At 35.5% G+C, this 21,432-nt stretch overlaps 1 protein-coding gene across 2 annotated transcripts in view; it reads left to right on the top strand.

The window, feature by feature from the left end:
- ALDH1A1 (aldehyde dehydrogenase 1 family member A1) overlaps positions 1 to 14,635 on the top strand; it is a 179,779-nt gene extending 165,144 nt beyond the window's left edge. For both annotated transcript variants that reach the window (XM_055351489.2, XM_004048130.5), the window contains 4 exons: positions 3,118 to 3,282; positions 5,640 to 5,797; positions 9,278 to 9,352; positions 14,026 to 14,635. In XM_055351489.2, coding sequence (XP_055207464.1) covers positions 3,118 to 3,282; positions 5,640 to 5,797; positions 9,278 to 9,352; positions 14,026 to 14,098 — 471 coding nt within the window. In that variant the 3' untranslated portion in view covers positions 14,099 to 14,635. The remainder of the gene's footprint in view (positions 1 to 3,117; positions 3,283 to 5,639; positions 5,798 to 9,277; positions 9,353 to 14,025) is intronic.
- Positions 14,636 to 21,432: the final 6,797 nt, after the last annotated feature.

The raw sequence follows: 21,432 nt of genomic DNA, 5'->3' as shown, positions 1-21,432 counted from the left end.
ACTTAAAAATTCCTATTTCTAAGATTCTAAAGTAAATAATCCAGTGATCTGATTAATATAAGAATTTAGTTTCTATAAATGAATAGAATCCACTGATCTGATTAATATAAGAATTTAGTTTCTATAAATGAATAGATTTTTATCACAACTTCCATTGAGTCAGTAGGATAAGTAGGTATGTTAGAATTTGGAGAAACAAAAGACTAAAAAGCCCTGGGCTCCTTTACCATTAAATATTCATCTATTGTTAGGAGAAAAAGCTTACGCAAAGGGGATACTCACTCACTAAGCTTTAGCCTATTGCCTCATCCAGGGGTGGTTGAGTGAACTGAGGCTTTTAAATACAATGATGGAATCTTCCTCATTAAATATAACATCAAAAAGGTTATAGAAAAAATAATGGTCCAAACGATTTGTTTTAGGGGAAAAAAATTAAAGTTTAAAAAAATTTGAAGATTACAAAGTATTTGGGGGTTAGAGCAATTACAAAATATATATATATATATACTTTGTATATTTGTATTATATCTGTGCATTCATGTGTGTATCTTTTTCATATTTCAAGTGATTTTCCTATTTGACTTTATAGAAAAATATATATTGTCTTAAACTTGGAAAAATTAGTATTTTCATTTGAAACAGAAATTGTGATAGCCACATAAACGATACTAAAATTATCACAGAGTAGCACCTTATAATAGTGTGGAAAGATGGACTTTTGAGTTACAGTTATATAGGATTTAAACTGGATTTAAAATCCAGCCTCCCTGAAACTATTGTCTTATGTGTAGAATGTGCATAGAAACCTCAATCTTGAAGAATAATTCTGCAGTGCAATTGGATAATCTATAAAATGTATCCATCAGAGTGCTTGGTCCACATGCTCAAATGTCTAGTAAATAAATAAAAATTACATGCTTCCATTTATACCCATGGTGACAATTATCATACAGATCAATTACTTCTATATCTATTCATTGCTTTTGTTGATACATGGTTTCTGAATAATTTGAGAACATGTAAGTGCTTTTTCCCAGTTCATCTTCTTTAACCCATTAAGCCTAAGGAATCAAAGAATTTACCCATTCAAACACCGTAAAATGTTTCCTTTGAGACTGTTACAATATCATGACCTACCTAATACATTTCGTAGACTAGCCCATAGGCCAATGGCCCATCACATAAAACAGCCCCAGCTACATCCTAGCATTATTGGACAGTCCCAGGTGTCCAGAAAGAAGGTCAAGTTTATATATGGTCAGCCTGATGCCTTCTGAAGAAGGTTTGTATTTGTGGTGAATCAAGATTAGCCAGACAAAACTGACCAGTCCTAAGTAGAGCCTAATTTTTTGTTTGTAGTCCCAAGCTCCACCACAGTGTTCCTCAATCTTTCCTGTGCCCGGGGATTCAGTAGATCTGAGGTGGGGTCAAAGAAGCAAATTTGGCTACCAAGTGATGCCACAACTGCTGGTTGTAGGACCACATTGTCGGTAGCAAGACACTGAAATACAAAGGCCTGTAGTTTATAAGTTAGCGACCATCTAAGTTTTCCAACAAATAAGGCTTTTCAGCCCTTTTCTCCAGTATGTATGCAGGGATTTGATTGGCACTGGTTATTCAACGTGGTCACAGACAGGAAAACATGACTTGGGAAATACATCTTGAAATAAAAACCAGATATCATGATGTTGAGGGCATAGTCAGATTAATATGTTCCAATAAGACAGAAAGCTTTATGTGGAGGGACATGGACCCTTGACTATTTATTGAGAAACTAGAATACCTTACCCAGGCAGAATTTATCTAACCCCACCCCTTAGTCTGCTACTATTCAACCTATGTAGTAATTTAAATATTTCTTTTTAACACTATTTTTTTCTAAATCTGCTGGAAATGAAGGAATATTTTCCTTCTGGGATATTATATTAAATATTGCACTAAAGACTGTTGAGCAACATTGTACCAAATATTGTGCCAAATTTTAGAAAATAGTTTCTAGTTTCAAATAGTGCTTAATCTAGTTAGATATGGGGGCTGAGCTGTATCCAGTTAGAAATAACTTTATGGAAGCTTTTTCTTGGCTTTGGAAGATAAAGAAGATTTGCAGAGTCAGAGAAGAGTAAGAGAAAGTGAAACATAAAACTTTTCAAGTAGTGGGAAGTTAAACCTACAAGAGCTTCCACCCTCCAACCCATCTTAGCTCCTAGATCTCCTGTTTTTCCTTTAATCCTTAACCCCTGCTACACCTGAGATAGGCAGCCCTCACCGGTTACTTGGAATCCAAGAGTCACCCAGTTATTCAACGTCACAAAATAGAAATTGAGACAAAAATTAGCCCCGGATTTCAGTGCTTGAAGAGGTACGTGTTCCTGGTGTTCACAACCAGAACTCCAAACTCATTTATTTTCCTTATAAAAATAGTGTTTAAATAAAGACCATTTAAGTTCTGTAATACTTGGCATATAGTTAGATGTGGCTCATTTAATGAAGCAGGATGCTGACATTCAGGACAGGCCAGAAATTGGAAGCAGGTTTACTGACTGCCCCAGTGGGACCAGAACTGGGAAGGGTGCACAGACTATGGTCAGAATGGGATATCCAAGGGCATCGGACAGGTCAGAGTGGGTGATTCAGAAATGGGGAGATCAAACAGAGGCTCGGGAGTCTTCTAAGAACAGTCTTAAAGCATCTGCTTCCCAACAGATCTAATTAAACTCAGTATCAAAGTTCTGTTTTTCTCTTTTCCCTCCTTTCATTTCAGCCAGGACAATAGTTTCCAGGTAAATGTATTTAGATTAACAGGCATTTCTTCCAGAGTGAATAAATGATGATTGTCATTTATGTGTTTTTTATGTGTTTGCAGTGCTGAATGCTTTCCTATATAACTATAAAACAAATGTTAAATACAAATATCTGTCTTCAAGAGATTTTCCCCTAAAAGTCATGAGAAGAAAATATATCCAAAGAATGAATCTGAACCTCTGTTAGCTGTTTCGATTCAATATTTGGTTTAATTGCAATATTTTAGCATTTTGAAGCCCTTGTTAACAGGCCCAGCAATGTGTTATCTTTACAAGTGACTACTTTTTTTCTTTTCATGTGATATTTTTCAAATAGATTGACAAGGAACAATATGACAAAATACTTGACCTCATTGAGAGTGGGAAGAAAGAAGGGGCCAAACTGGAATGTGGAGGAGGCCCGTGGGGGAATAAAGGCTACTTTGTCCAGCCCACAGTGTTCTCTAATGTTACAGATGAGATGCGCATTGCCAAAGAGGAGGTAAATGGCTTCATTCTGTTCTGTTCTTTTTGTTGCCATGTTTTGTCTGTTTGTGTGTATACAAAGTGTCACTTAAAATTCCCAGCTCTTTGGAACATCTTTCCCTCTAAACCTTACTCTTTATTCTGTTCTTGATAGAGGTTTAAGTTATTTGTGATAGATACTAAAAAGTAGTAAGGGATCCATGGGGCCAGCCACAAATGTCCAGCCAACACAGATCTGGATGCTTAACAATTTTTAGGTACTGCCTTCACAGCTTTAAAACAATGGAAAAGAATCCTGTCATTTGCAACAACAACCTGGAAAATTTATGCTCCATGAAATATGACAGGCATAAAAAGACAAATACTGCAGGATCTCACTTTTATGTGGGATCTCAAAGAGTAGAACTCATAGAAGCAGAGATTGGAAAGGTGGTTACCAGGGGCTTGGGGGAGTGGAGGATGAGGGTTGGGAAATGTTGGTCAAAGGATTCAAAATTTCAATTAGGAGGAGTAAGTTCAAGAGAGCTATCGTAAATATCCTGACTGTAATTAATAACAATGTATTGTATACTTGAATATTGCTAAGAGAGTCAATTTTAAGTGTTCTCACCACAAAAGAGATAAATATATAGGTTCTACTTTCTGGTTCCACCTTTGCCCTATAGACTCTTTCTACATAACAGCCGTCCATGTATTTGAAAACAGCATTCATGCCCTCTATCACTCCCTACCTTCTATGTGCTCTTAGTCCTATTTGTTTCAGCTGTTAGACTTCCTAGTTTTGTATATTGCAGTTAAATGTTTGGTGAGTGTATATATGTGTGTGTGTGTATACATATATAATGTGTATATACATTATATATATGCTCACCAAGTATTTAACTACAATATACAAAATTAGAAAAAAAAATGAGCTGTCATTCTTGCATATCTTGATTAATACCAGATAAGAAGACCAGATAACACGTATATATGTGTGTGTGTGTATACATATATAATGTGTATATACATTATATATATGCTCACCAAGTATTTAACTACAATATACAAAATTAGAAAAAAAAATGAGCTGTCATTCTTGCATATCTTGATTAATACCAGATAAGACGTGGAAAAAAAATCTTCAATTAAGGAAACATTTATTGTGTTCCTATAATATATTAATATATAGTAGAACAGCTAGCTTGCTACTTCAAAGTAGGAGCCTGGAGCTATGTGCTGTGTTCAATTAAAATTATGTAAAATATGAACACGTTTATTAGAGTAGCTGCTGTGTATATGGTTCCTATGTTCAAATAGGATTAGATTTATAACGTTAAGATTCGCACTCAACCTCTATTGAACAGTAGCCCCTCCCTTCTAACACTTAAATCAGTGGTGAACACCAGAAAACCCTTTGTCATTTCTGATTTTTGTCTTCCTTCATTCAGATTTCCCAGAAAATTCTGGTAATTTCAGGAATCTTTATTTGATCTTAATAAATGTTTTATTGAAATGCAGGAGCTTAATTTTAAAGAGAAAATCCAGTTGTCTTTCTTTTACCTGAGGCTGAGATACAGGGTGAATTGAGTTTGGGCTGCAGTAACCAGGGACTTAGTGAAAGCAAAAGAGTACTTTAGGTTAGAATAAGCAAATTGTGATTTTTGTTTTCTGTCCTGCAATTATAGCCATTACCAATGAACTCATGCTTTGATTAGAATAGGATGGTTTAGAATGTATAAGCTCTTGCAGTAATGAACAATTCTGTTTGATATATTTAAGTTGCCTAAGATTTTGCTACAGAGTAGACTAAAAGTTTGTGATGTTTACCTAACTTGGCTAATTATGAAAAGTAATTAGTAACTATTCTACTGAGTACAGTAGAATAGTTAATATTTTACCAATGACATACAGGTATTTAAAGCATTATTATTATCAATCATTGCCTATTCGTTTATCCAGCAGATTATCATTGCCTATTCATTTATCCAGTAGATTGCTTTCTGGGGCTTGTTGTTATATGTAGTGACTTGGAAGATAAGAAAAACTAGAGAGTGAATTTAAAATATTCCCAAGTGAAAAAGAAATTCTGAAGTTAATGATTTGTTGCACAATCATAAGTTCTTGAAAGCTTAATTCCAACATCTAGAAACTTAATATTGCCTTAATTATTTGTACCCTTTCTTCTTCCAAAGGAAATTTAACACCTGACCATTAGCTGTTTTCACCTACCATTTTTGCAGTTACCTATTTGGATTCTCACACATAGGTTTGAGATGAGAAGCAAAATCTTAATCAATTTAGGATAGTGTGTAGGAAAAAAAAATCTACGATATCATTTAAAATATTTCATTTTAACCTATTATTTTTACTTATTTATTTCTTGTGGTATAGATTTTTGGACCAGTGCAGCAAATCATGAAGTTTAAATCTTTAGATGACGTGATCAAAAGAGCAAACAATACTTTCTATGGCTTATCAGCAGGAGTCTTTACCAAAGACATTGATAAAGCCGTAACAATCTCCTCTGCTCTGCAGGCAGGAACAGTGTGGTAAGTCCAACCTAAGGAATGTAGCCTTTTCAGTAATAACCACATTAACAGATTACTACCTTGAATTTTTCAGACTTGGATTTTTCATTTGGAATTACCTATCCTTCTAGAAAAGCAGTTGCTGCCTTGAAAAACAAACAAAAGCCTGGGTGCGGTGGCTCATGCCTGTAATCCCAGCACTTTGGGAGGCTGAGATGGGTGGATCAGCTGACTGAGGTCAGGAGTTTGAGACCAGCCTGGCCAACATGATGAAACGCCATGTCTACAAAAATTAGCTGGGTGTGATGCCTGTAATCCCAGCTACACAGAGGATGAGGCAGGAGAATTGCTTGAGCCCGGGAGGCGGAGGTTGCAGTGAGCCGAGATCATGCCATTGCACTCTAGCCTCGGCAACAAGAGCAAAACTCTGTCTCAAAAAAAAAAAAAAAGTTGTATTGGAAGAACTTTAGGGAGGATATTTTCTTTAACTTTATCTAGCTTCTTGAAATTGCTTACCAAAAATATTGTATTGATGTTTGATTAACACAATATAAGAATTGCCAAGTAATTTCTGAGCACGTGGTACTATGCTGTATACAGGGAGGTAAAAGAGTAAGAACAATATTTACTTGGTACCCTTGTGTATGCAAATATTCTTATATCAGCCTTCTTACTCTAGGATTATTAGAGATAATTGAAGTTATTTTTGAAAGATTGAATTTTGAAGATACCCTCCCTCTCCCATTTTTGACCTAGTTTATATCTCTTATTTTTATACTTTAATCAAGAAGATATAAAGATGAAGTCTGTGCCTCTCAAACTGTTGCATTCTGTACTCAACCGTCAGTCTCTAGACTATGTCTTTGGTCACTTTGGTCCCATTAGCCTCATTTTGGCCCCTCAGTCCTGGAAAAAGCACAAGATTATTTTCCTTCCCAACACTAAGTCACACCTAGATCAGACCTATGCAATATTCTTTCTTTCTTTCTTTTTTCTTTCTTTCTTTCTTTCCTTCTTTCTTTTCTTTCTTTCTTTCTGTCTCTCTCTCTCTTTCTCTCTTTTCTTTTCTTTCTTCTTTTTTTTTTTTTTTTTTTTTTTTTTTGAGCTGGAGTCTCACTCTGTCACCCAGGCTGGAGTGCAATGGTGCGATCTTGGATCACTGCAACCTCTGCCTCCTGGGTTCAAGAGATTCTCCTGCCTCAGCCTCCCAACTAGCTGGGACTACAGGCATGTACCACCAAGCCCAGTTAATCTTTGTATTTTGTTTTTTCTTTTTTTAGTAGAGACAGGGGTTCACCATGTTGGCCGGACTGGTCTCGAACTCCTGACCTCAAGTGATCCATCCGCCTTGGCCTCCCAAGGTGCTGGGATTACAGGCCTGAGCCACCATGCTGGCCTGGACCTATACAATATTCTAAGGCTGTGGTTCTCAGCCCTGGCTGTTCATTAGAATCATCTCGGGGGCTTTAAAAATGTATAAACTGATTTGGGGCAGGGGAGGGTATACATTAACACAAATTATATCAGTGCATAGTTTAAATTTCTCCTCCAAAGCTCATGTGGCAATTTAATTGCCGTTGTAACAGCAATAGGAAGTGGGCCTAATGGGAGACTCTTAAATAAAATTCAGCAAGTTCTTCTTGAATAGTCAGTATAGCTAGTGATGAATATAGAATTTGCCTATGATAAAAGCATTAATAAAATTCAGCATAGTTACCGTGTGTATGTATATTATCGCCACTTACTGAAGATATATATACCAAGTACTACAACAAGAATATTCTTCACGCGATCTTACGCATACCTTGAAACAATCCTATTAAATATTATCATCCCCACTTTACACATGAGGAAACGCTTGCAGAAGACAGATAACATTTTGAACTCAAAAGTTTTTGCCAAGTGAACATTTCTCAGTTCCCTGTTAATTCACAGTAAAATAGTTTCATTTCTAGTCGACAGTAAAATGAGCAAATTTACTCTCTGCACTTTTCAACAAAGACAAATTTCAGTTTTGTATTTTCGACTAGCAGAATGTTCCATGCTTGTTTGATGAAGGTTGTTATGACATCACCCCACTGAGGGTCTTGGGAATCCCTGATCAGGAATTTCCTCTATTATGAAAAACAGAGGGGACCATCTTGTTACTACATATCCTAGAAGATAATAATTTTCTGGCATTGTCCCAGACCTAATAGCTGCTTGGTGTTTTCAGGAAAATTATTGAACTCCAGAGTTGCAGGAAGTTTACTCATAATTTCAAAGTAGGTATTTGATTTTGCAACTTAAAGGGCAATTAAACAAAGCTGAGACAATACTGCCTTTTATAAGTGTAAATGTATTAAAGGAATTATCCCTCCAGGATGAGAGACATAGTTAAGAACTTTATGGTCCAGTGAGAATGTGGAACTTCGGGAACTGGGATAGTGTTTTAACAAAGAAAACATCTGAATATTTTCTCAGGATAAAAGTAATGACCAAACCTTCAAAGTATAATACAATTTATCTGGAAGCCACCCTGGTTTTTTGCTTGTTTGTTTGGTTGGTTTTCTAAATTTTTTTTGTAGAGGCAAGGGTTTGCTATGTTGCCCAGGCTGGTCTCAAACTCTTGGGCTCAAGTGATCCTCCTGCCTCAGTCTCCAGCTACTAACCCAGGCTCTGGAAGCCACATTTTTGTCCACTTATTAAAATAGCATGAAGGGAGAGAAAAGTGTAAACATAAATCTCCTTTAAAAAGTGTTTTTCTCTTGCGTATAATGAGAATCAGGTAAATAATTAGATTTTGCTAACTTTGGCCACCAGCAAATTTAAAGCTAAACAAATTGTTTATCGTCTGCAAAACTGCATTCTAATTTTCCCCATCTAGATCTTCTATTGTAATTTTTTGTTGGATTCTAATTACTACCATTCATGTAATTATGTTTGTTTATATAGCATCTTTAAACACTTTATGAAATATGACAGGGAATAAATTATAATTAAACCTAACTCCTGCCAAGGCCTCTGTTTAAGCAATTTATTTAACCAATTAATGGGAAAAAATTAACTGAGTAATATGATACATATTACAATTGCAAAAGAAAATTGATTCTAGCCTGTTAAGTACAGAAACATCAAGAGAATTACAAGCTGATCCATATATAAGCAGTAATGAATACTGATCCAACAAATTCTAGCTTCTAGCAAACCATATCCTTCCCCCTACAGCATAGTGACTATTCTATCTTTTATAAATTCAGACTACCACTTCTCAGGGACACAATGTACGACCAAAATGGCTATCCATATATATAGTTGCACTATTCTATTTGTTTCTAGGTAGTGTGTATCCATATATGTCTGCATTCTAATTTATAGTGCTGCTTTTTTTTATCAAGATGAGTATGTTATAATGAAATTAATGGAGTTTGTAAGGAGGTTTCCAAATTTCTAAAACTGCCAAAAAGGATTTTTTTTTCACACATTAAGTATTGTCTATAATGCACTTTTCTTTTCCTTCAGGGTGAATTGCTATGGCGTGGTAAGTGCCCAGTGCCCCTTTGGTGGATTCAAGATGTCTGGAAATGGAAGAGAACTGTAAGATTAACGTTCTATTAAGATAAATATTTATTTTTATGAAAATGATTTTCATTCCCAGGGAATTAATTCATAGTTTTCACCTTAAATAAAACCTGCCTCTGTTGTTTCCTGGAGATTCATAGCACCAAATAGCTTATTAAATGTTGGATGTACTCCATAAGTGCAAAAGGTGATTGCAGAACGGCAACATAATTTACTAAGTTCCTACTATATTTTAGGGACTATATTAAGCAACTTACATTGGTGGTTGTAATATTGCTTGCTTTTAGAATTGCTTGCTATATATATGAATGTAATCCATTTGGGAAACATTTCCAGAAAAGAGGTGGAAACTATGCATTGGTGATTGCAAGAAAGGTGCAAATGTAAACACTCTAGTTATTTGAATAAACCATTTAAATAAGTAAATTAGGTGACTTATGTAAAGGAAATTTCAGTGTAAGAGGAATGATTCCCATTTGTTGAGATATTATTGATGTAGACTTTAAAATTTTTTATTACCATAAGAAGTTATTTTTAGTACTAAAACTTAAACCTAAAAGGAAATTTGAGGAAAACATGTTTTATAGTAGTGACTAGATTAAGAATATTTATATATAAATGCATTTATGAAATTTCAATTGCTTTTGAAACTAGGGTATATAGACTTTTTAAGTATGCACATATATATGTAAATACAGAAAGTAGTGGCAATATGCTTAGTTGATTTTGTTTAGGCAATTTTAGTCATTTTATTTCTTAAAACTTTTTTACATGTATTAATGTAAACATTTATGAAGAAAAAAGAAATAGAAACCTTATAGTATCAAACACAGATCGTAAACTTGCTCATTTTGTAATTAGGAAGTGAAAATGTATCTTTCTCAATTTCTAAATGTATTAAATGGTTGAGTACCGTACTCTAACGAATCAGCAAAATTACAAGGAAACAAATATCTCTGAGGAGTCAGTGAAATGGGAGAATTATAAAATGACCAGTCTACTTTCTTAATATGCTTTCATTTATTAAGCACTTGCTATGTGTAAGGTCCTAGGAACCCCAGAGACATGACACCATGTTCCATGCTCTACATAGCTGTGGTGGCAGGACATGCAAAATAACCTACATACACTATGAAATAAGTAGTAATACACTGGGATTCTATATCCTATGGAGGTAGAGAAGCAATTAAAGTACAGAGCAAAGTATTGAAGAAAACCTAGACACTACCAGAGTATAAGAGTCAGGATGGCATCTCTCTAACCATCACTATTTTCATCTGTCAGACAAGGCCAAGGATTGTGAGTGTGGATAAGAGTGGAAGAAGAAAATAGATCTTTTAACCTCTATTCCATGCTTAAGATTCTATAGTTCTGACCCCATTGGAAATCCAGTGGTTGAAAACTTAATGGCAGTTTATAGAGAAGAAAACTTCTCCTAACAGAAGAGATGAAACTTCCTCTAGGGCAGAAAGCAAGTGTAGGATATCAATCAGTAGAGAAGAGGGCTTCCTTGCATGGAACATTACATGTGGTATGTTGAGGGGCTAGTGAATTTGGTTGATTGGTGTGGATTTATGGGGATGAAAAATATGATTTCAGAGTAACATATGATACAGATTAAGAAGTCCTGCATTTAAGAAATTTGACTTAGATTTTATTAGTGGAGTAGTGAAAAGCCATGGATATATTTAGGATGTTGCTGAAGTAGAACAAAAAGTTAGTCCATCAAAAATGCATGGCGTAGCTGAGAAAACATTACTGGAGTCTGACCAGCTGAATTTGATTCCTAATTCTGCCACTTGCTAGCCATGCACCCCAGTTCAAGCTACCTAACTTCTGAGCCTCTACTTTCTCATATTTCATGGAGATGTTCACATTCCTCTTAAGATGGAATGAGAGTTCTTGTGGGAGTTAAATGACATACCGAATATTAAATCCCTAGCCACATAACTGTCACAAAGTGCAAATTCAACAAATGGGTTTCTTCCTTCCCTAGTTTCTTCTCTTTCTATTACTGGAGAATCTCTTGGCAAAACTAATTACTTTGTACAAAAAGTAAGAACAAAGGTTAGATTACTCTGAAGGGCAGTTGGTTCGTTGCTGGCCTGGTTATCTAACAACACATTTCACTGAGAACATTAAAGATAAAATAATCAAAAGGAATGCAAGACTAAAGTAGACGAAACATGTCAATTTCGTTGAACATAATTTGGTCAGACTTTAAGATGAAGGCATAAAGAAATCAAATAAGAGAAGGACTGAAAACAGGAATCAACCATCAGTAATTTCCTAAAAATCTAGAACATGAGTATAGATAATTTCTTTCAAATACAAAGGAAAAAGTTGTGGGTTTTTTTTTTACTTCAAAAATTCAACTAGAGAATGCTACAGTTAAAGTGTACCTGAAACCAAATTTGGTGAATTTAATAACCAAGTCATTTGCTGCAAGATGTTCCAAGAGTTACAAGTTATTACTCAGGCGATAACCTCAAATGACTCCCAAGAGTTAAATTATAAATTTTCCTCAACAATAGAGAGAATTGATCAGTTGAGAACAGAGTCCTCAAAGAGCGAAAAATGGTGTTATGCAGACCCCAATGTGTTTGAAGGTGACACAGAGTATGCAAATCTTGATTTTGCATCTCTGATCATAGTGTTGGCTCTGGGATTAGTTAAAAGACAGAAATTCCTCCCTTTGTGTAACTGTACTGTTTCACTTAGGTTAACGTAGGTCCTTTAAGACTTTGCTAGTATGCCATTTTAAACTTGATTGGCTCTCAGCCCCTCACACCATATTTTTTTCCTCCTGTCCCATAGAAAAGGGAGCAAGGAAGTGTAAACTAATGGTCGTATAGTGAGAACACAAATGAATTTTTTTCTTGATATTTACCAAGTGTGTTCAGCAAACAGTTCTTCTGTGCCTACTTAATTAGTGCCAGTCTTAATCCTGGGTACGGAGAGGAAATCAGATGTAATGTGGTACTAGTGCCTTTTTTTTTTTACAGTGTGGACCCTGGACAAGAAGCATTGGTTGATATCACTTGTAAGTTTATAACCAATGCCAACTCAGGCTTCACTCGAGACCTGCTAATTCAGAATCAGTATTTGAATAAGGTCTCAGGTGATTTGTACATTGAAGATTTTAGAAGTATACAAACAGTAACTCACAGGCATAGTAAGATGAAGAGAAATCCAAACAGATGTTTGGGGCTATGTCGTAGATATAGTATAGGCATAGGAATCCTAAGGAGCAGAACATATTTCAGCCTGAATATGACAAAAATCCCACTTATTACTCTCCTGAGAGCTTCAAGTGCCTATATGACCCAAAATACAATGGAAAGCCTATTGGCGAAAGTCATGGGTTGATTGATCTAACCCTGAGATAAAACACTTATTAAAATATTATCTTTTAATGGGTTTCAGACAACTGAGGCTAAGCCCTTTGATTACTTTAAGGACCATGCTCACTGAAGCTTTTAAAAGGTATTTTCAAAAGCTTAATTGCCCAAGAAAATAATCAGTGTAAGAGTATTAGGTTACCCAGCAGAAAATGATGTCTTCTACATACCTGTCTACACCACAAGAAGGGAGGGGTAAAAAAGGATCAAGATCTTATTCTTCTGTAAGCCTACATGTGCATGAGTGTTATGATTTTGAGACTACTCTTAGATACATGTAATTTGATCCTCTTATCAAAACAATATAGAGAATAACTGAGCCCAATCTTTTTAGTCATCTCTTCAACAAGGGGTAAATCAGTCAGTTTCTAAAACTGGTGGGAGGGCTCCAGAAACCTGATAACAAGATCCCAAAATCCAAACTGATTGACTTGAGTTAATTCCTGATCATTTGGGTTGAACTTAAGAGTTGTACAAGAAAATGGTAGGGGATGAGGAGGTTGCATAAAGGGGAAAAAACAACAACTGCAAAAAGCCCAAGAGCCTGAATTTAGAACAATCTATCATTTTCCTCCTCTTAAAAAGAAAACAATTTAAAAACTTTAAATAAAAAATAAAGGTCAGGTTTTTGTTTTGCCAAGAATCAAAAGATTTTGCTGAAACTACTGCTGCAAAATATTTTGTTTCAAGCCATCTTAGGGCACCTCAGACTAAAAATGAAACCATGATCAATTTCTATCCCCTTACCACTTCTATGACAATCACACATGGTAAATACAAACTCTGCTCTAGTACTACAATAAAACTGTAGAACTAGAGTAGACCTTGTAGTGATCATATATTACTACTTCTCCTCTTGTCCTATGTCCATCTTATTTCAATCTAAACTAGAAATGACAAAATTCTTGTTGGGTCGAATTGTCTTTTGAGTACTTTTAGAGCTTTTTGTTTTCATTTCTCCAAGATGATCTTGTTGCATCTGCAGTTCGAGTTTTTAAAATCAAGTAGAATAATGTCAAAAGGGGACAACTTCTGTGAGAAATCAACTGACAGTACATGATTATTTAAAATGAAAGTTTTAAAGAAAATTTTCCCCACAAGGGAATCTGTGTAAGACCAGAAATCTTATGATTGGCTAGCTACTATATAAAATGCTCTGTACACAAGAAATATTTTCTATTGTCCCTAGCCAGTAAAACAAGAACAAACTTGTACCAAACATGAACTACAGTATATTTATACTGCTGTGCTAAATGGTGTTTGTGGGTATGTTTTTCTTCTCTCTAGGGGAGAGTACGGTTTCCATGAATATACAGAGGTCAAAACAGTCACAGTGAAAATCTCTCAGAAGAACTCATAAAGAAAATACAAGAGTGGAGAGAAGCTCTTCAATAGCTAAGCATCTCCTTACAGTCACTAATATAGTAGATTTTAAAGACAAAATTTTTCTTTTCTTGATTCTTTTAAACATAAGCTAAATCATGTTAGTATTAATACTACCCATAGAAAACTTGACATGTAGCTTCTTCTGAAAGAATTATTTGCCTTCTGAAATGTGACCCCCAAGTCCTATCCTAAATAAAAAAAGACAAATTCGGATGTATGATCTCTCTAGCTTTGTCATAGTTATGTGATTTTCCTTTGTAGCTACTTTTGCAAGATAATCATTTTATAGAAAAGGAACAGTTGCATTTAGCTTCTTTCCCTTAGTGACTCTTGAAGTACTTAACATACACGTTAACTGCAGAGTAAATTGCTCTGTTCCCAATAGTTATAAAGTCCTTGGACTGTTTTGAAAAGTTTCCTAGGATGTCATGTCTGCTTGTCAAAAGAAATAATCCCTGTAATATGTAGCTGTAAACTGAATATAAAGCTTAATAAAAACAACCTTGCATGATTCTTGTTACTTTTGAATTTTTTTAAGTACAAGTTTTGGTTACAGTGATTTCTTCTTGTCACTTAAAAACAGTGTTAAACTGAGCATAAAGGTACATTTAAAAGTAAAAGTCTAATCCACCTATTCTCAAATGGGTAAAGAAACATGTTGTATTTTCCAAAAGAATTCTCAAAATCAGTAGATTTTATCTGAAATAGATGGCCTCAGTCCTTCAGTAAGCAATTATTGAGTTCCTACAAAGTTTTGGGTATGTGTTAAGTGTTGTAGAAAAGAGGCGAATAATGAATGGTCCATTAGCTGAAGATCTTTAATTTAGTGGTTAATAAAGACACAATCCCTGCACCACAGAAAGGAGGGGTCATAAAAAAATGAGGATTTTAGAAACTTGTAGTGACTTGCAGAAGTGGTCATGATGAAGGCTAACTGAGGGAATCGGGAATGGCCTCAGGTAGGAAATTTGACTGAATATAAACCTTAATAATGAGCAAATTTGCAATGAATAAAAGGGAAAGAGGTTCTACAAAATTTATCAGGACATGTTCCATTGAAAAAACATTCGGAAAAATTCTATACAATATATTTTCCTCTCTTGGAATTTCAAATTGCACATCGGCAGCATATTATAGGTTCCGAGAAGTCCTGCAACCTTCTTAGTTTTAATAGAGCTCCCTTTTTTTTTTCCAAATTAGCAGAGACTTTGTCTCCTCTCCCTCACCTCCTCAGTTACCACCAATTAACATTAAGAAACCCATGCTGGGCTGAATACAGTGGCTCACTCCTGTAATCCTAGCACTTTGGGAGGCCACAGCAGGTGGATCAGTTGAGCCCAGGAGTTTGAGACCAGCCTGGGCAATGGGCAAAAATCCCATCTTTATTTAAAAAAAAAAAAATTAGCCAGGCATAGGGGCACAAACCTGTGGTCCCACCTACATGAGAGGCTGAGGCAGGAGGATGGCTTGAACCTGGGAGGTCGAGGCTGCAGTGAGCCATGATCATACTACTGCACTCTAGCCTGGGTGACAGAGTGGGACCCTGTTTCAAAAATAAAAATAAAAATAAAAACCCTTGCTGTCCTATGCAATGAGGGAACACTTAGAGTTCTAAGGAGAGATCTGGAAATCAAAAGAGAGCAGCTGAAAAAAATGTCCTCTGCATGAAACTACACCAAGCTTACACATTTACCCCCTCATAACAGAATTGCTGCTTGTGTTCTCATTCTTCTGTTGTGCTTCCACATACAAAGTGACTTAGGCCCAAATTAAATGAACATTTGTGTATAACTATACACATTCTAAAATTTTTTTAGTTTAGCAACTTAGGATAACATTTTTTTCAGATTTTATATAAGTTTATCATTTTACATTAACAGACACTTCAGTGCCTCTATTATTAGGACACTACTAGCTGCTGCAGTCAAGTGTAACAATGTAAGAACAAATGAAGTTCATTGGCTTCTTTTACAGGAAATAATTTAACTCCCATTTCAAGAGTTTTTCAAACTTATGTTGGCCTATAAACTTTGCAATTTGGACTACCTCGTAAGATTTGGGACATGTTTACCCTTTTGAAAACTGAAGAAACCAAAGCCTTGGGGAGAACTGAAAGGTCTTTGGACAATGAGAAGGAAAAGTGTCCAAACACAGAGGGAGTTGCGTTTTCCTTAAGCCAGACAGTGTCTACATTTTTAAAGATGTGTTTAAAGCCACGTGTAAATAAATTAATAGGTAGACAAGTTAATATTGTAATGGCATGCGACCAGAACATTTTAAAATGTGTAACAAAGAAGGCAGAGGACAGAACAAGACAAAAGCCAGAAGCAAGTTTAAATATTTGAAAATTTTCATTGTATAAATAAGACATTACAGGATTAAACAGAAAATATCTGTTTTATATTGGCTCGTTCTGAGTCTCTAGACATTATTTGTATTATATTTCATTATTTATATTAAAGCTATACCGGTAGTAATTCTTAAAACCTTAAAAAGTTAAAAAGTATCTTATTAGCTCATGTGCTAGAGGAATTCCAGTAAGAAATTTCATCTTAAAAAATTCAGTTTTGTGGTCATAACTATGATCTCCTTGTCCTCAGTGTACAAACGGTAAAGTATTTTTATCTCCAGGAATACCAAACTAAGTGACAGAGGTTGGAATTCACTTTTTTAGGCAGAGACAACATCAGGTATCAGATACTCATTCACAAATGTCTAATCTAGTTCGGTTTTCTTCTTTTTCTTTTTCCTGTTTTGTTGCTGTCATTGTTGTTTTGTCTTTTTGTTGTTGTTATCTTCTAAGGATACGTACTTCTGGCTTTATTGAATACATACCTCTGGCTTTATTTTGAAACAGCCAACAAGAAATGGAAGGCAGGTTAAACTTTTTTCTTAAATTCTTATGACCAACTCAAATAGAACCAACTCAGAGAATTTTAGCCATTTCTTCACATAATTCAGGAGGGAGCAATGAACTCAAAAGATCTTTTCTCTGGGCAATGTGTGTAATGTTTTGAGTGTCTAATTTCACTTGAACACTTAGAAATGCAATTCTGCAAATTAGTTCTCCTGGCTTTTTCAGAGTATACTACATGACCAGGTTACATTTTCACATGAAACACGTTTCCTATTAGAGTTTCATTTACTGATTTATCCTGGGATTTTTTTAAATTTTATTTTATTTTAAGTTCCGGGATACATATGCAGGATGTGAAATACCATTTGACCCAGCAATCCCATTACTGGGTATACACCTAAAGGAGTATAAATCGTTCTGTTATAAAGATACATGCACATGTATGTTCACTGCAACACTATTCACAATAATAAAGAGATGAAATCAACCCAACTGCTCATCAACAATAGATTAGATTAAAAAAATGTGCTACATATACACCATAGGATACTATTCAGTCATAAAAAGGAATGAGATCATGTCCTTTGCATGGACATGGATGGAGCTGAAAACCATTATCTTCAGCAAACTAACACAAGAACAGAATATCTTGGGATTTTTTAATGTTCTCTGGAGACGTGTTTGAGCTTTTCCAGTCTGGTGGTGAAAGAATATATTGAAAGGGAAATTGGCAATGAGAACTAAATTTTCTAGATACCAGAATTTAGTGACTGTCAGGAATGCAGGAAAGCTTTCCGTTGTAGGACACAAGGACTGTAGCATCCTGGAGAATATCCTGAGTCAAGACACAAGGGAGGGAAAAGAGTTCACTTACCATTCTGACATTCTGTGGAAGAGCAGAGGTGGTGTCTCTCTGAAGACCAAACCACAAAATTCTCTGTGGGTGCTTGAGACAAGTCAAGATCATGTCTCTTAATTGGCCCTTTGATTCTGGGTGCTGGGTTTATCCCAGAGAAAAACAGTCTCATCCATAAACATCTAGGTTAATTCCCAATTCCCTAGCAAGTCGAGTTTATCACCTAAAGAAATACCAAAGGAATAACAATGCTTTCTGGACATTTAGTGCTGCTGGGCACAGTGGCTCATACATGTAATCCCAGCACTTTGGGAGGCTGAGGTAGCTGGATCATTTAAGTCCAGGAGTTTGAGACCAGCCTGGGCAACATGGTGAAAATCCCTCTCTACAAAAAAATACAAAAAATTAGCCACGTGTGGTAGCAGGCACCTGTAGTCCCAGCTACTCAGGAGGCTGAGGTGGGAAGATCACCTGAGCCTGGGAGGTCAAGGCTGCAGTGAGTGGTGATGGCGCCACTATTTTTTTGATGTCTCAAAAAAAAAAAAAAAGAAGAAAAGAAAAGAAAAGAAAAATAAAATACTTTAGTGCTATGTGCTGAATAGTTTCACAAGAATTTAGTTTTTAAAAAATGGACATCTCTGAGTTTTACAGACATGTTCATAGGAGGCTGCCATAGTGCTATGCTGAAGTGTTTCACCAGAGTTTTAGGATTTCGTTTGCTTTTCGTCAAGTCACTTACATAAAGATTCATCAGGGCTAGAAAAATACACTAAATATGAAAACACAAAACTGATCTAGGTAGGCAACTGATTTTCCTTTAACTTTTTATTTTAAAACAATTTCAAACATTTAGAGGAGCTGCTACAGCAGTGCCAAGAACTCCCGTATAGCCTTTGTTCCTTATTTTTAAATATTCTTCTTTCTTGACATTATCATTTTCATTCTTTTTTTTGAGACAAACTTGAGAATAATTTTTAGACATCATGCCCTTTTACCCCAAATCCTTCAATTGGGTCATTCTGTCACAAAACCACAGCACAATTATCTCATTCAGGAAATTTAATATTGACAAAATACCATTATCTAATACATGATCTATTTAAAACTATTTAAAATTTTTCTCAAATTGTTCTAATATCTTTTTTTTTTTAATGTAGTCTCCCTCTGTTGCCCAGGCTGGAGTGCAGTGGTGTGATCTCAGTTCACTGCAGCCTCCACCTCCCAGGTTCATGAGATTCTCCTGCCTCAGCCTCCGGAGTACCTGGGATTACAGGGGTGTGCCGCCACACCTGGCTAATTTTTTGTATTTCTAGTAGAGACACGGTTTCACCATGTTGGCCAGACTGGTCACAAACTCCTGACCTCAAGTGATCTGCCCACCTCGGCCTCCCAAAGTGCTGGGATTATAAGTGTGAGCCACTGCACCTGGCCTACTAATGTCTTTTTTGGCATTTTCCCTCATTATCTAAAAATTAATTCTGAATCATGTGTTACATTTAGTTATTATGGTTTCCTTTCCTCTTACTATTCCTTAATAATGGCAATACAACTTGTAAGCACACCTAATATTCAATCAGGTTGCTAATACTGTCTTGGCTTGGGAGGGAAGTGTAAGGGACGAGTTAACAAGAATCAGCCAAAAGCAGGTGGATGGTTTTAGAGAGTAAATAGTTCAATATACGATTATTAATTACCATTCTCCATGATAAACCAGATAAGAGTATGTATGCAGGCTGGAAAATGATCCTTCTTTCTTGGACAATTGTAAAGAAAAGTTGAATGTTCCTTTGAGGATCTTAGTCTCTGCTCTTGGTGTGTGTTATTACAATATTGCCCTTTGTTAGTTGATTTCCTAGCTTATTTGAACATTTTTCCTTAATAACAGGTTACCTACGTTCTGATGTCATCTGGGTAGATACCTACATATCAATTAGTTACAAATCTCTTAGTCAGATAAAACATTTTAAATTACTTTCCTTTAAACGTCCAATTACAGTAGAAAGATCTTGATTTTTAGATTTAAATAGATGCTGCATTCTGATTCCGCCATGCACTAGTAGTATGGTCTTAGGTCACTTATTAAACCTTTCTCATATAGTAGTCATTCAGCAGATCAGAGTGGCTACTAATATTTGTGAAGCAATACAATGTTATGTAGAACATTGGTTATGCATAATCACATGGGAACTTGGAGCCCAGCAATTTGGTTTCCAATTCGTATTCTGCACTCAGTGGCCTTGGGATTTGGAAAAAATTATCCAATCTTCCTAAATTCCAGTTTCCTTTATGTAAAAAGAATTAATAATGATATCTATTTAATTGGGATATTCTATTAAATGAAATAATATTTGTAAAATGCCTAGCAGGCTTCCTAAGACACAACAAGTGCCTGATACATGTTACCTATCTACTAAATGGATGTCTAGGCACTGACGATTATTTCAACAAAAATAATATAAGTTTCCTGTACACACCAAGGTCTCCCTCTTGACCTTGACTTTGAATCTTCCTTCTACATCCTCTTTCTCTCAGTCTTCCTTTGTCCTAGTTGTTAGACCAATCTCAGTTACTACTTCATAATTCTGAAGCTTTGCCCATTCCATCCATTCTTTTTTTTTTTTTTTTTTGGCTGTTGTTTAATCATTCCCTTCAGATAAAGGCTAAAATTCTCCATCAAAGAAATAACAGGGCGGAAAAGAATGTGAGCCAAAAACTCGGCTTAGAGTTGAGGTTAGAAATTTAAATACATCTAATACCAAAGCAGGGCTAGTTCTAATTAAATGAACTCAACTGCCTTTCACTCCATAGTTACTAGTCATCATGGCTAATCTTCACGCTAATAGTCAGGGACAGCGGGGCTAAGGGAACAACAAACAGAGGAGGCTGGTTTCAAATGCAGCATAGGAACCCACAATGATGTTGGTCATCCGATGATTGATTCAAAGACTCAGCCCGCATGAATTCAATGGGAAGGATTAGTGGACGGAAAAGCACATGGCTTAGCATTTGTGCCCAATGCTCAGTCATCCAACATTCTTATAACCACAAAATGTCAGAACTAGGAAAGAACCTAGTGTTCTTCTAGCCCAATAACTTCATCTCACAGAGGCATAAAGAAATCAAGCGACACTTGAAAGGCTATTAAATTATCAGTGGCAGAGTTTAGTTAATACGCTTTGTCTTCTAACTCCTACTTCTGTACTATTGCCTTTATTCCTTGTGGCACTGCGAACATTTAACTGATATTTGATTAAATATGTAACATCTGTTGTTACATCTTATTTGTATATATCTTATTTACTATATTTTATTTCTTTTGTCTAAAAAAGAAAAAGTTACATAACAACCATGTTTCATTTCATTTGTATGTATTATATTTATTGAAATGTATCCCTTTTGTCTAAAAAGGAAAAGCTCTAAATGATAGCTTTTATAAATCCTCAATGCAAATTAGTTTCATTCATCTGTAAAAACAGTGTATTGATAATTTAGCTACAAAGGTAAAATTGCTAATTTAGATATATAAAAATAAAAATATATTTATTTAACAGTCATTGCAGAGTCAAAATACTGTGGAAAAAATACCGAGAACTGC

Source organism: Gorilla gorilla, chromosome 13 (assembly GCF_029281585.2).
Source record: "Gorilla gorilla gorilla isolate KB3781 chromosome 13, NHGRI_mGorGor1-v2.1_pri, whole genome shotgun sequence".
Lineage (NCBI taxonomy): Eukaryota > Metazoa > Chordata > Mammalia > Primates > Hominidae > Gorilla > Gorilla gorilla.
This window is presented reverse-complemented; position numbering and strand designations above follow the sequence as displayed.